Genomic DNA, 14,606 nt, shown 5'->3' on the forward strand with positions numbered 1-14,606 from the left:
GTACCCAGACAGAGTGGCACCACTTTTGGAGGCTTCTGTGGAGAAGCCCGCCAAAAAGTGGAACAAAGGGCTCGACTTAGGTTGGAGTCACAGAAGAGAACACAAAGGCCATTTTAGAATCGAGTCCTGGCAAAGAATACCAACCAGCAAATTAATATTAAATAAATAAACCGGCGGTATGTTCGAGGCTATGAGAATTAAATAATTAAAGTTGGTAGCCTCGAACAATGGGAAAATCCCATAGGGATATATTCGCGGTCGAATATAAAAAGTAGTATCCACTGCCACCAGCCAAAACTCGATCAGGGGGGACGGAGACATGCCCCCTCGACTAACAGACCCCGGGGCAATCGAATTGCCCCGACCAGTACGTCCACAATATGATGGTTTGTACCTGTTTCTGTTAATAATTTGGGACTAGTAAAGCCAATGGTGACTTTACATGCCCTGGGAGACAGTAGTCAGTCCCAGGGTATGGAATCTATGGTGGGGTGTCACTATGACACCCCTGTGTCACTGCACGGAGGGTGCTGTGTAACACACATAGTAAAACTCATGAGACCCTATGGAGTAAAGGACCCCATAGCCCATAAAACACATTAACAGTCAAAGGGACATCATAAATCATGTCCAAGAGTGGGAGAAAGAGAGTCTCACTCTTGGCAGGAGAAAAAAACAAACTCCAGAAATCCAGCAAAGCTGCTGGGGGACTCACTAGGTTAGGAAATTCAGCCTAAAGAGAGATTTCTCCCTAACAACAACGTAATCTTCCTTACGCGACCACTCAGTAACTTTGTATCACACAAGGTTCTATTTGTTTGTCTTGCCGCATACAGTACTTTCACTCTGAAGGCCTTGACAATGGTGTTTCCCTCCCTGCGCCTTCATTCAGATACTGTTTCTTCTTTGCCAGTCCGCATTATCTGATTGCCTCACAATCTGGAGGACTGCAATAATGGATTTCCTTTCATTCCGCTTACACTGGGTACAAATTATTTGGCCGTGTGCATGCACCAGCACTGATTTTGCTCGTGCCTCCAGGCTATCTGTTTGAAGAACCCTGCAGCTGAGGTCAGGGTCTCCCCACCTACCCCTCACACTCCTGGCCACGGCATGATAACGAGCATGCCCGGCTTGCATAAAGGAAGGTCGGACTTGTCCACAACCTTCCCTTGTTAACCACACTGGCTCCCTGGAGGCCCGGCTCCCTCGACTCTTCACCCCAGAGCCTCTGCTCTGCCACGTGGTAGCGTGCCAGCTCGTCAGTCTCCTCCAGCTGGTTTTCTCTCTGCCTCCTTGCTGCTCGCCTCCAGAACGCCAGTTCCTTTGCAAGTGAGGGATCCCCTGCTGGACTCGGCCATGCAGCCTCCCTGTCGCTGTGTCTCCAACTGCGGCTCTCTCTCCACTGCTGAATGCCCCATCCTTTATACACCTGCAGCAGATTAACATGATGCAGGTGTGTAGTCAGTGTGGAGCCTGCCTGACCTTCCATTACCCAATTATCTGGACATGACATGATATGATATGATAGGTTATTTATAACGCGCTTAATACCCAGAGGTTTCTAAGCGCGGACCCGGGGATCGAACCTGTGTTGCTCCGTGTCGTCTTGCTTCCAAGGCAAGCACGTTGCCGCTGAGCTATCCTCCCGGGACAACTGTCCTTTAACTCTGAGTGAGTTGGATCTTAAGGGGGCAGTGTCTTTTCTTATTCCTTTTAATGGCTTGCAGGGGGAGTGTGGGTTGTTGCATGGGCCTAGGGTCACAATAGCCTGCAAAGGCAGAGGTGGGTGTAAGGGAGGTCGATGTTGGGAAAAGGGGGCAGCATGATGTGCTTTTAAATCTTTGACTTTCAGAATGTAGAGAACAAGGAACAGTGTGTGGTTTAGGAAAGACAATGGGTGTTTTCCCCAGTTGTTCCTTTTCCTTTCCCTTATTCCTAGATTGGTGGTTATAATGGGAAGGGAGGTTTATCTCATCTCTAAGGTCTCAGATGCCCATTCCAGGTTTGACTAAGGAGGGGCTGTTGGGACAGAGTTGTCAGTATCCCATAAAGGAAGAGGGACAAGGAGAAATACGACTTTCCCAATAGGGAAAATATTGCATCTTGTCTGACGGCATCCTCTTCCCACGCCCCAAGGATCCCCTACCCATGTGATCCTCCCTCTCTTGTCCACCTATAGGGTCAGGATCCAGGCACGACGGCCCTTCCCTGGCCACCTGACAAAATTATCTGTGGGGAGTAAATATGAGGACACCCTCAGGTTTCTCAAAGCACTCGCAAGAGGGTTGACACTGGCCAAAAAGATTAAATTCTCAAGATCCCCTTTCAAAGACTATCCATAACACCAAGCAGATGTTAATTCTGCATTGGCATCCTCTAAACCAAAACCATCAGTAGAAGGTCGGACAACAACGACCCTCTCAAATAGGCACAGACTGCTCTCAACCATCTGCTGCAGCGAGAAAGCCATGTGAAGCCTCGAAAAGGTAGTAACTTGCTAGTTCATCCCCTCTCTATTCCTGACCTCTTACAATCAGATCCTCCTTCTTTATGAAGCACCCTGTTCTTATTTCTTCCAGACCATGTGTGATGGGTGTGCAGCCTTCCTTAATGATGCCATGCATTCCTTGTCTAGTTCATGCACCCCGTCATTGTGGCGGATGTTTTGTGGGATGTCCCAGGTGACTGCACATTAGCAGACAGCTGTGGCATGGTTGGACATGCTGTGTGGTGCTGCGTGGATCTGCGCTGTGCCACATTCAAGATGCATTGTGGTTCATGTGGTCTGATGTGGAATTGTGATGGTAGCAGTGTGTCCATCAGCATGTGTGTGTCCAACGTGTGCATGCTCCCTTGGATGCCCCCCTGTCGTTGGTGCGGGTGCTTCCCAAGTGCTGACAGTGCATACGCTCGACATGCAATGTTTCTAATCCACCCTACCCCCACGTTTTCGTCTTGTGCTACTCTCTGCATATGTGGCAGGGTTTGTACTCACCCACTATCCAGGTTTGTTGTCCTCTGTGCCTCTCCATGTACCCTGGCAGTGTGCTGTTGCGTAGGCCCATGGAGTCGTGGGTGGTACCTGGGTATCGGGCACTGCGTTGGGTAATGATGCGGTCAGGGCCACAAGTCACCTGCACAATGAGGGAGTGGTAGTGCTTCTGGTTCCTGTATACGGCCACATGGGCATGGGGCACCACCAACACAACAAGGGTGCAGTCGATGGCTATCGCATTTGGCAGTTGTGCAGCAGTATTAAACTGTGCCTTCATGTCATTGACCTGAGCCTGGGTGGTGGGCAGTGCAATTTGTTGGTTGACATGGTGTAGGACTGTGCTTAATGTTGACTGTGCCATGCCAGGCATCATGGCCACAGAGTGCTGGAAGTTTCTGGTACCCAGGAACTGCAGGCCTGCCACCAGCTTCAGCAGTGGGGGCACAGCTGTGCGGATACTGACCCCGCTCCCCATGTCATCCTGGATTGTGGCCAGCAGTTTGGTGATGGTCTCACTGTTCAGGCAGTACTCAGTAAACAACTGGGTGTCGCTGAAGGCCCATGGTGATGGCCTGGCACTGGGCATGGGTGCTCGCCTTACTGGTGTCGTTCTCCTCCTCCTCCTCCACCTCTCCCCCCACCATGGTTGGCCTGCGTCTCCAGCTCCAGGCACAGCATGAGCAGGTGCCTGTTCCAGCCTACAGCATTGAATGGCAGCATGATGTTGGAATCAGTGTATGGGGCCTGGGTGTGTCTTATATAGCCCTATGCTGAGTATTGTGTCCACCTGTGGCTTCATTCCTGGCGCCTGGGTTCATTGACCTCCGGCTGGAGGTAATTCTCGGCTGTATTAGCGCCGGCTTTCGTTGCTAATACCGCTGTACATGTACTTGGGATACAGCTGTAATTGTGCTTTGTGTTGTCGGCGCTATTAGCACCGGCTGTATTTGTGGTGGCTAAAATAGCGCCGGTTGCAGTAGAACAGGCTGTAATAGTGCTGGATCCTTTTGGCTCTGGCATTATTTGCGGCGTATCTTAATCTGGCAGAGCGGTATTGGCGGCGCTAATATTGTTACGACGAATATAAGGGCTACCGCCCAACTCATGATGAGGCCCAGAGTTATTTGAAGAACCTGGATTGTGGGCCGGGATGTTGTGCTAAAAACCAAGTGTAAAGGTTGGAGTTCAGCACCACTTGGCAAACTGGCCAAACTATTGGGAAATACAATCTACCTCCCTGGATAAGTCATTATTTGCCAAAACTATCAGTTGGATTATAATGACGATCTCCAATATGGAGTGCTAGCATGTAATTAACTTTTTCTATATTAAACGTACCTATGCTCAATTGTGCTTTAAAGCATTAGTGGGAGCAGCATAGAGCTGCTTAATGGTATTGAGAGAATTGCTTTCAACACCTATCGACTTCAAGATGATGAGCAGTTTGAACCTGCTGACTACATCAAAAAAGATCTTGGGGTCTCAAAATGGAAAAAAAATGCCTATCTTTGGTTGCAGGAATGTAAAACATGGATGCCATTTTCCACCCAGAAATATTTTTCCACAAATGAGATAACAACTGTAATTCTTCTTCTTCTGTTCTAATCCTTTCCCTACAGCCATTCTGTACCTCTGACAAATCTCATCCTCCTCCATCTTCCCATTCTTGAATTTTGCAGATCAGCTACTTGATCCTAGCTGCTAACTTTCCCAACACATGTTTGAATTGATTCTGATTATTGTGCTTGGACACTGTTTGAAAAGATCAGTGATTCAACACATATTGAGGTGGTGGATTCTTTTTTTGGGGGAAGTATTCAAAGTCTCTCTTTCAGAGTTGTTTTGGGATTGTTGAAGTATTTCACAAGATGAAGAGTTTGTAGAGGATTAGCATCCACTGACCATCTCTGATGATGATAGTACTGAGGGACACACTGTCTTCCCTGCAGTCCTTTCATCGCACATCCACTTCCCTTGAATTACTTGGGAACTTTTCTGGTACCTGTGTAGCTGGAAGTAACTAGGGAATTGTGGTTGCAATCTCAGCTAGTGTCATCTGTTCCATCCCCGCTCCCAGCAAACTCCATGTGATGTATGTTAGGCACCGAAATGCAACAATATAGGAAAAAGGTTATCATACTCCAAGCATAGGAACTGGTAAAGTTTCACAGGCTGAATATTCTGGTAAAGGACAGTATCCAGCAAGAATTGTCATGAAAGAAGAAAGTGTGGCAAACTACCTCCACAAGATGCAAAAATGTCGCTTGTGTCAGAAAACAGACTAGGAAGTGTGGGAGATGCTTTCTATGCCTGTGATGCAAGAGCAATGAGTTATGTCACACAGTACATTACATTTTAGGTATATTCAATGGAAGGACTCAAACTAGTAGAAAGGTGTGTGTAAGGTCAGGAGACATCAAAATCAAATCATAAAATTTTATTAACGTATAAAACAATAACACATTTATTTTATGATTTCATCAAATCTATGGTACCATTAAAACCTTAAAACAATGCATCAAAAAGTTTGATAAAAAGTACAAATCTACAAAAAAGTGCTGGATAGTGCTACCAGTGTTAAGTGCTGTAATGGTATGTCGGAGGCAAACAGTTCACATACCTAAATTGTTGAGCATATATACTCTCCTCTACTTCTCACAAAAAAGTGCAAAAATATCTCAATACAATCAATATCTAAATAGTCTATGCCCTGATAACATAAGCGAGAGAGGCATAAGGAGGAAAAAGAATTGTAGAAGCAGGATGTTGGAGAACAGTTTGCATTGTTCCTGTGAGAAGAGAGCCTGTACTTACCGGCCGTAGAGGAAGTGGCAACCCAGAACAAAACATGGATGTCCTCAGTTGTTTTAAGAACATGAACCTGGCTAGAAGGTCGGCTGGTGGATAAAACCAGACTCTCAGCCCACAGCTGCTGCATGAGAGATCCAGAGGAAAACACAGCTTGAGGGAAGAGTTGGTGTAGAGGAGACCCAGGGTCTGCCTCAGTATAAATGTACTGAAGAGAACAAGTGCGCTAAGGAACTGTGGTAAAAGCCGGTGAGTGGCAAAGTGCCCATGCCCCATATATATGAGTATCCCTGCATGTTGTTAAATTGAGCCCATGCCAAAGGAACACAGGATATTAGAGGAAGGACTGCTCCATCACAAGCTTTGTGAGAAGCCTGAGAAGAAGCCACACCCAGGATGTAACCATAAGGAGAAGAATGGGAAAGGATGAGAATTAGCTAATGAACCAACAGTAGTCCATTTGATTAGGGGAAACGGTTCTAAATAAACTCTGATGTCACATTAACTGCTAACACCACTATTTTCAGCTTCCATCCCATTCTCAATGACATTGCCACAACTATTCAGAATAGTGGAAACCAGTTACAACGCACGTTCCTGGAATGATGAACTGCAGGTGGGTTGTTCGTTTAGTATGAACACTGCAGTTCTGCAACCTGTATAAAGTGAGGGATCAAAGTGCAGTGGCATTGTTAAATATTCTATGCAAATGGTGTTGTCCTACAACCTATGTAGACAGAGCTGAGCTGACACTGAAACCAGTGGAGCATTATGTAAGGTGAAGGTTTTAATTGGCTAGGTGATATGCTTGCGAATTTGCCAATATTCCGTGTATATATAATTGCTTTTTTAAATAATTTGTTTTATTATACATATATCCAGTTAAGGATTTGTACATACACAACCACAACATACATAAAAATCAAACATTTAAATCCAGATTCATCCCAGCACATGAATTGGAAGTAAAGTGTTTCAATTAATAGTTCCCTTAAAATGTCAATAACGGAGCCATAAAATGTCATTATATAAAAAATGAGATTGGCATCATTCCCTTCAAATACGCATTTCCACGTAGCACCAGTGTCATTTTTATCAAAGTTGTTACAATAGGCTTTTAAATGGTTCCTTCTTAATGCTTCCAAACTAGCACAATAACACATTATGTGCCTGATTCATGGAATTATCTGCGTGTAAAACGCAGATTTGCGCACCATTCGGCCCGAAAATTCCTGTTTGAGGTATGGGGATTTTCAGGCAGAATGGCGCGCAAATCTGCGTTTTACGTGCAGATAATTCCATGAATCAGGCTGTATATGTTCAGCAGTTTCGCAAGTTGATTCACCACATTGGCGACATAGTCGCAGATTACAGGATATACCTTTTTGCGCTCCCAACGTATCGAACACCTGTGTTCGGTTACATTTTAGTAATAAATAGTTGTGTATGATAGCACTGTTTGGAAATGCCTCAATGTATTTCGATTTAGTACAGCGATCCATCCAGTAATGAATTGGTCTCTATGCAAATTGGATGCAAGTTGTACCAAGTTACTCTCTGACCAAAATGCATTTGTTGACTCCCTTACCCATAATTTAATACTTTTCCGGGGCTGTGACTGACCTGCTGACCAGCGTTGGTATTCAGAACACATTTTACCTAGGGTTCCAAAATGTTCACAGTTGTGTTTTATAAACCCAAAATACATCACCAATCAGTTTTATTATCTAGTTTTAATAAATTATTGTAACATAAAGTTAATTTACTAGCAATGATTGCATTTATTGGTCGGAGGTTGAATTCGAGCAGAATGAACTCTATAGGCAAAGATTCAGGCATACAAAAAAGAATACGCAAAATCTTATTTTCAAGTCGCACAATTATTGCGGTCAAAAGGTGACCCCATACCTCTAGGCCATAGATCATGCAGGGAACCATTTTTGCAGAGTAAAGGAGAGCAATGGTTTTGTAAGAGCAACCACCCTGCTTACCGATAAACGCACTCAAGGCACGGGCGATTTGCATACATTTCGCCTTATTTTCCTCCCTATGGGGTGCCCAATTAATCTATTATCAATCAACAGGCCCAAGTATTTCTAGCAGCCTACAGTTTCTACAACCAGGTTTCTTAATTTCCTTGTGAATTTAGTGGCGGTATGACGCTTATTTTTGCCATAAAAAGCCACGATTTTGTTTTTTGTGATGTTGAGCCACAGACCATTAATCGAGGTGTAAGTGTCAAGGACATTTAATTGCTTTTGTAAATGTTTGAAACCTGTCATGTGTTAGGCACATCAGTAATTGCCTTTAAATGCATGTCCTTTTTTTTACTGGGACTGAGTTACTTGTGGGCTCTTCTGGCAGCTTTGGCTTCATTTCATGTGTTCTTCTATTTGCAGCATCATTGATGCCACTCACAAAGATGTGGATGTCCTACTTCTGCTGTCCAACTCTGCCTACTATATGGCTTAGTAAGTATAAGTGTGGGTCCCCCCATTGTTTCTGGAAATAAAGTATGGTATTTATAAAACTATGTCTTAATAAGAGTGCCATGTATTTACAGTGAATACCTTAAAGGAAGGCTAGTCAAACATATGAGAAATGCAGGACAGTTACCAAATCTCGAAACGCAAACAGCAGTGAACAAAATATTGATGCAAAATGTAGATGGAAAGACGAAAGAGGTTTTGCAAGTTTTGGTTTCCATCAAGGGAATTTTTGCTGTTAATTGTAAAATGTACAATATGTTGTGTGTGTTTGTTGAGATTCCTGAACACTTTTACAAGCAGAAGTATGTCACTCAAAAATAACCAAATATGTTTAGAATGTGGCTCTTGTTTTTCTCTCTTAAATTGTTGCAAGGCAGATAAATGCGTCATCCATAACTTCTGCCCCTCACCCGTATCAATACTGCAAAGGTGAGAGACGTTGCTCACTGATTCGGCCCTTATCCCCCGCTGGTACTGCAGGGTTTGGAGACAATGTAAAGTGAAAATGCTAAAAGCATTTAAACTAACATTATAACAGTAGAGGTACATGCATTAGACACAATGCACTCCACATGAACACGTACGATAGGTAATATATGCATTTAGACTTGAACAAAATGAACATAGCACCTACAGACATGAAGAACACTAACATGACCAATGTATGAGGTGAATGCAACATGAACAACACACGAATATAGCTTGCTAAACACAGAAGCAAGAGTGTAATTGGGCAGCCATTTTCTTAAAAATGGAAGCCCTAACATTTCTCAGACTAAGCAGAGGCCTGAAGATTTCCAGAATACTCAAAAGGCTGAATCCACAGAAATACATATCCGTGCAGAGCTCACAGTGCCTGGTAACAAGTGCTCAGTTTAGAGCAAAATAAGGGAGGATCGGAGCGAGGGAACGAAGGCACGAGAAAGCAATTCCCAGATTAATTAAGGTTTTATAAGAGCACAACCAGCCTTTGTTAGTCACGTGCAGTAAAATAGTAAGCCAAAGAATCCAAGGAGAATAACTCAAGAGTGTCCCTGGTGGCAACAGTAAACACAACACACACACACAAATAAATAGGAGGTAAATCTATTTCAAACACGATCCTATTGCACGTGATCCATAATTGGAGAAAACTGGCCATTCATTAGAAACAAACACAGATATGTCACTTGCGAAACTCCCTAAAATCACACATATACATGAATTGCTGCATAAGGCCAAGTACAAGGGCTTGCCCCCGGTCTCATGACCTGAGAATGAGGGATGGTAACTTTTAATTGAAGGAAGAACGTTCCATGGTCCCACTCTACGTCTGGCTCATATCTTGATGGCCTGTCAAGTGTCCAAGCTTGGTTGTTAGTAAAGAGCAAACCTATTGAAATCCTTGTCGTAGAGATGTGTTTTGACCTTTATCACTTTAGGGGTGGTTCAGGTGGAGCCATCAGATACTTGTAACGCAAAGAACTGTTTTGCCCGTATGGAATGTATATGTAGCCAAACCCACTAACCTATCACCAGTCCCCATAAATTGTGTATGCTGATTTCATGTTAGGACGTCAGTGATGACACCTTTGTAGTACTTAAGCAATTGTTTTAATAAGAATGTCGAGAGCGACGGGATTTCAATGCTTGAATGCTGCCCTGGCTTTGTCTTGATGTGAATAAAGCTGGATTTCGCTGTGCACTTTGTCTACTCTGACATTGAGTCTGATTTGGACTGATTCAATTTCTCTGGGCCTATATGGGATTTTGGGGCCACCTTAACAAAACCCACAATACAAAGCAGAATCAGTTTGTAGTTTTAATTTTGTGAAAAAATGCAATCTCTCTGTAAGGAGTTTCCCAACGGCCCTAGAGATGACAGCAGGCTTTACCTTCCCATTTGTAGTCCGGCATGATATCCCCTAACTTCCTTGGCACACCTTGAGTAGCAGTGGTAGAACGATCGATGCTAGCACTTTTGAAAGTAGAGGGGTTGACAAGAATGCTTATTAACATGGCATCCCTTTGAATAAAGGAAGGTCCACACCAGAGTAGCGTCTGGCATTGGAAGTCACTAGGAAAATCCTGGAGGTATAGGTACAAAAGTATGGCCTGAACCTTGCATATTAGGAAAGGTAGTCAAAGTACCAAAGCATCCATTAAAGATTGTGCGCAAAGGAGAGCTTTGACACAAATTCTGCGAATTGTAGTTCCAGTAGAGAAGGAGTGTGCAGATACTGAAACCAGTGAATTTGGCAAAGTATCAAATTGTCTAATAAAATAAACGGATAGATTAGTTTTGAAACTCCATTTTGGGAACCTTGCTCCTGACACCAAAATGTCGTATAACGAATTTGAGAGAAGGAAAACTCACCGTTCATTCGAGGAGCAAAATCCTATTGTGTTCAACAGAGACTGTCTCCAAGTCTTCTCAATTTGTGGGCAACCCTGTTTTAGTATCAGACTAGGCCAGAAAACTGTTCTCTTAGCTGCAAGTCTGTAACTTGTCTGGTATGCAAGCATCCTTTCATGCGTTGGTGGATCCTGTCACTGCTATGTAATGGCTTTTTCTGTCTAGCGTTCAGATTGGCACCTGCTCTTAAAAATCCACCACGTTTTGGGGGCTTTTTGGGACTGTTTTTCTTTTTGATGGTTTTACTTGCTTTAAATATGTTTTTCTTTAAGAGGGCAGGGCTTTGTCTCACACACGTTATCTTTGTTTAAAAACAGATTCTTCATCCTGTTTTACTTTAGACCTATTTCTTATGCTGTCTCTTTTTTGCCAGATATCTCATGCCATACGTCACCGGCTTTAATGTACTTATCCAATCCACACATCCTTTGCCGTAGGCTGCATCACAGGCGTGGACACTCTAAAATCGGTGTAGTGTTTTGCCTTTATGAGAATTGTGTCCAAGTCCTGAATTGAAGGCTGCCTAGTAGCTATTTGCAAGTTTACAATCTTCTTTTCACAGTTTGGAACACAGATGGGTTGCAGGAACGTCCCAGATACATTTCTAGCTTTCAGAAGTCACTAGTGCTCATCTTGGTACATATAGGGATTCCAACACATGCCATGAACCATGGAACAGAAACTTTATTCCCACAAAAAAAAGCATTATCCCTTTATATTTAAGGCACGCAGAGGCGCAGCCATGGGCGCATCGTCGGTCTGCAAACCCCGCCCTTCGGCACCTCACATCCGTCCTCTATTCCACGTTGTCAAGAACTGACCCATTCTCAGGGTGCTAGTGGTAAAGTCTTCACTTATAATTCCACACGCCTTCGCTTTCCCAAACGTTTTCTTGTTTTGTTTTTCAATATTCTCCCCGCCGTCGGGTGCCTCATCGCCACATGTCAGTTCAGGAGGGATTCAGCAGGTGCCCTTCCTGTGACGGGTCGTTCCCAGCCTCGTATCGCCACGCACTCTGCCTGCAGTCTATAGTTTCTGATCATTGGTGGGAAGGCTGCGCACCTTGTGACGCCTCGACATTTCAGTCCCTCAAGAAACAGTTAGGTAGGTGGAGGGAGCTATTCTCTAGGAGCATCTGAGGAAGTCCGTTCGCCAAAAGACGAAGACAAGCAAGGTAAGTACAATCTTTTCTAGGGCACCCCGCAAGGGGGATTCCTTTACCGGAAATCCAACTAGTGGGAGGGATCTGCATATGTTTTGACTCTGGTTTTTCCAATTCCTTTCTTTCCCTCATCATTTGTGTATCAACTGTATGGTGTTATCGACAATTCTGGGTTATGTCTCTGTTTCTGATTTATAATTATGTATCACATTTTGGTGAAATGTTATGTTTATAGTGTCTAGCTCTGATGACGGCTCAGTTCCGAAATGCATTGGCAATTATTTTTGGGGACACATTCTGGATGCACGCTGCCTTTCATGAAATAAAGTGATTGGGAAATGTTTACATTAAGATTTATGGACTATGATTTCGAAAAACCTTGTGAATATAACTTGAACATTTAGCAAACACCTGCAACTTGTCTAAGGGCATAGCATGAGCATATTACGAGATAGGAAATCTTTCCTAGCCCCTTTCTTTTGGCAAACCAATCCACCATATGCTGGAGGACTGACGCCCAATAGTATGCCCTAAAATCAGGCGCCCCTTTTTATTTTATTTATTCCTTGTACATTTGTTAGGTGCTTATAAAGTACGTCAATTCTCTTTCCAAGCGCCCACAGGGCAACAGGCAGGGAACATGGTATTGAAAACAATGAATACAGTGGAAGATAAAGACAACCCTACTATGCCTTGTGAGTATTAAGAATGTGCAAGTGCAGTGAGGAGAGGGAAGTGGTGGTGGGGTAAGTGCTGGAATGTCCGTGCTTGTGGGTGAACAGCAGATGAGGTGCATAGTTAAGTGCTATGCAGCCTGGAGCCGCATTGAGTAGAAAGTGCAGCCTAGAGGATTGAGGCTGGTGGGTGCCGAGGCAAGTGCTGCGAGGTAGGCAGAGGCTGGGGCGATTGCGTATTGGAGGCCATGTCCCCAAAGGATACAAAAGGGCCCTGGCCACCAATCACAGTGACTGTGTGATTAGCAGAGGAGGGAAGAAGGTAAGGAGGAGGTGACGAGGAAAGTCTTGAGGAGCTTCTGGAATTTGGGGAAGTCCTGCTCCAGACGAAGAGGGTGGAGGAGATTGTTCCATAAGAGGGAGCCAGCTGAAGAAATTGATAGGCCTCCTGCCCTCTGTTTAGCAAAACGCTTTACACACAGAGAGTTGGTGACAGGGGACCACAGAGGTCTAGAGGGAGAGTATTTAGTAAGAAAACGTTGCAGATAGTTTGGTCCCAGGCCCCAGGCAGCCTTGTGGATGAATTCAATCCATGCTGCACCTGTGAGCCAGTGAAGAGTTTTTAAGGCAGGAGAGATGCGGTCCCTGTGCTTGAGGCCAATTATAATTCTTGCTGCCATATTCTGGATTAACTGGAGGGGTCGTAAAGTGGAAGAAGGTAGATTAATGAGAAGGCTATTGCATTAGTCAAGCCTAGAGAGAACTAGGGCTCGGGCAACATTGAGCTTCGCGGGGAAAGTGAGAAAAGGGAGAATTCCTTTGAGAAGGAAGAGTTGAAAGTGGAACTTCTTGGTAATGTCCGGAGTGTGAGGAAGGAATGAGAGAGAGGAGTCGAAGATGACTCCAAGGTTTCTGGCTTCATAAGGAGGAGCAGGGGAGAGTCCATAGAGGATGGCCAGAGTGAGGGGGGAAAGAGAGGGAGCTGGGGTCCCAATGGGAATGATCTCAGTCTTGCTGGCATTGAGGCAGAGATTGTTGGGAGTACACCAGGACTGGGGGGCAGATAGGCAGTCAGGGATGATTGTAGATGCAAGAGGGTCAGCAGGAGGTTTGAAAAAGAGTTGTGTGTCACAACTCTGGTGACTTCTTCAGGTGTGACAGGTGAGAAGTAGGATAAAGAGGAAGATTAAGGGTGAGAAGCCGCAGGAGGCAAGGGGTGAGGCAAGGGTGCTCAGGATGTCCAGCATTTTAGTGGTGCAGTGAATGGGTAGTGCGTTGAAGAGGGGAGGAGGAGATTGCGGAAGGATTGGCTAGTTAACTGCAGTGTGGCTAGAGCAATCCTCTGGGTCCCCCCCTTACAGAGCAGCTTTGTGAGGGTAGTATGCAGCAACCAGGAACAAGCGTTACCCAGAACCATCAGCATTGTTTGAAATATATATAACAATCTTGGCAGCATGATCGTTTTCGCCAAGGCTGTACGCCCCATCACAGAGATGGGGAGCCTAATCGAAAAGCTTGTGAGGCCCTCGAATTCTGTAAGCATCTTCTCGACATTGTGGGTGTACATCCAGCCCCAGTCTGTGTTAGGGAGAATTCTCTGTTAAGGCTAATTTCCCAAACCTAGTGAGTCCCCCAGCAGCTTTGCTGGATTTTTGGGGTTTATTTTTTTTTCTCCTGCTAAGAGTGAGACTTTTTCTCCCACTCGTAGGCATGATTTGAGAATGTGCTTTGACTGTGACTGTGTTTTATGGGCTATGGGGTCTTTTACTCCATAGGGCTTCATGTGTTTTTGGTATGAGTGTTACACATCACCCTCATTGCAGTAACACAGGAGTGTCATAGTGACCCGCAAACATAGACTCCATACCCTGGGACTAATTACTGTCTCCCAGGGCATGTAACGTCACCATTTGCTTTACTAGTCTCAAATAGTGAACAGAACCAGTACAAACCATCATATTGTGGAAGTACTGGTAGGGGTAATTCGATTGCCCCTGGGCCTGTTTTCCAAGGGGGCACTGTCCAGTCCCCCCTTGTCGAGTTTCTGGCTGGTGGCAGTGGATACCACGCAAAATATTCC

The 14,606-nt window shown here is 44.7% G+C and overlaps 1 protein-coding gene across 4 annotated transcripts in view; it reads left to right on the forward strand.

Moving 5' to 3' along the window:
* Window positions 1-14,606, forward strand: part of INPP5F (inositol polyphosphate-5-phosphatase F) — a 2,244,937-nt gene that overhangs the window by 1,779,710 nt on the left and 450,621 nt on the right. For all 4 annotated transcript variants that reach the window (XR_011268751.1, XM_069611942.1, XM_069611943.1 and 1 more), the window contains one exon: window positions 8,206-8,277. Coding sequence is in view for 3 of the 4 variants with exons in the window: in XM_069611942.1 (XP_069468043.1) it covers window positions 8,206-8,277 (72 nt within the window). In the remaining variant the exon portion in view is untranslated. The remainder of the gene's footprint in view (window positions 1-8,205; window positions 8,278-14,606) is intronic.

The sequence above is a fragment of the Ambystoma mexicanum genome, chromosome 8 (genome assembly GCF_040938575.1).
Source record: "Ambystoma mexicanum isolate Mex_15411 chromosome 8, UKY_AmexF1_1, whole genome shotgun sequence".
Taxonomy (NCBI): Eukaryota; Metazoa; Chordata; class Amphibia; order Caudata; family Ambystomatidae; genus Ambystoma; species Ambystoma mexicanum.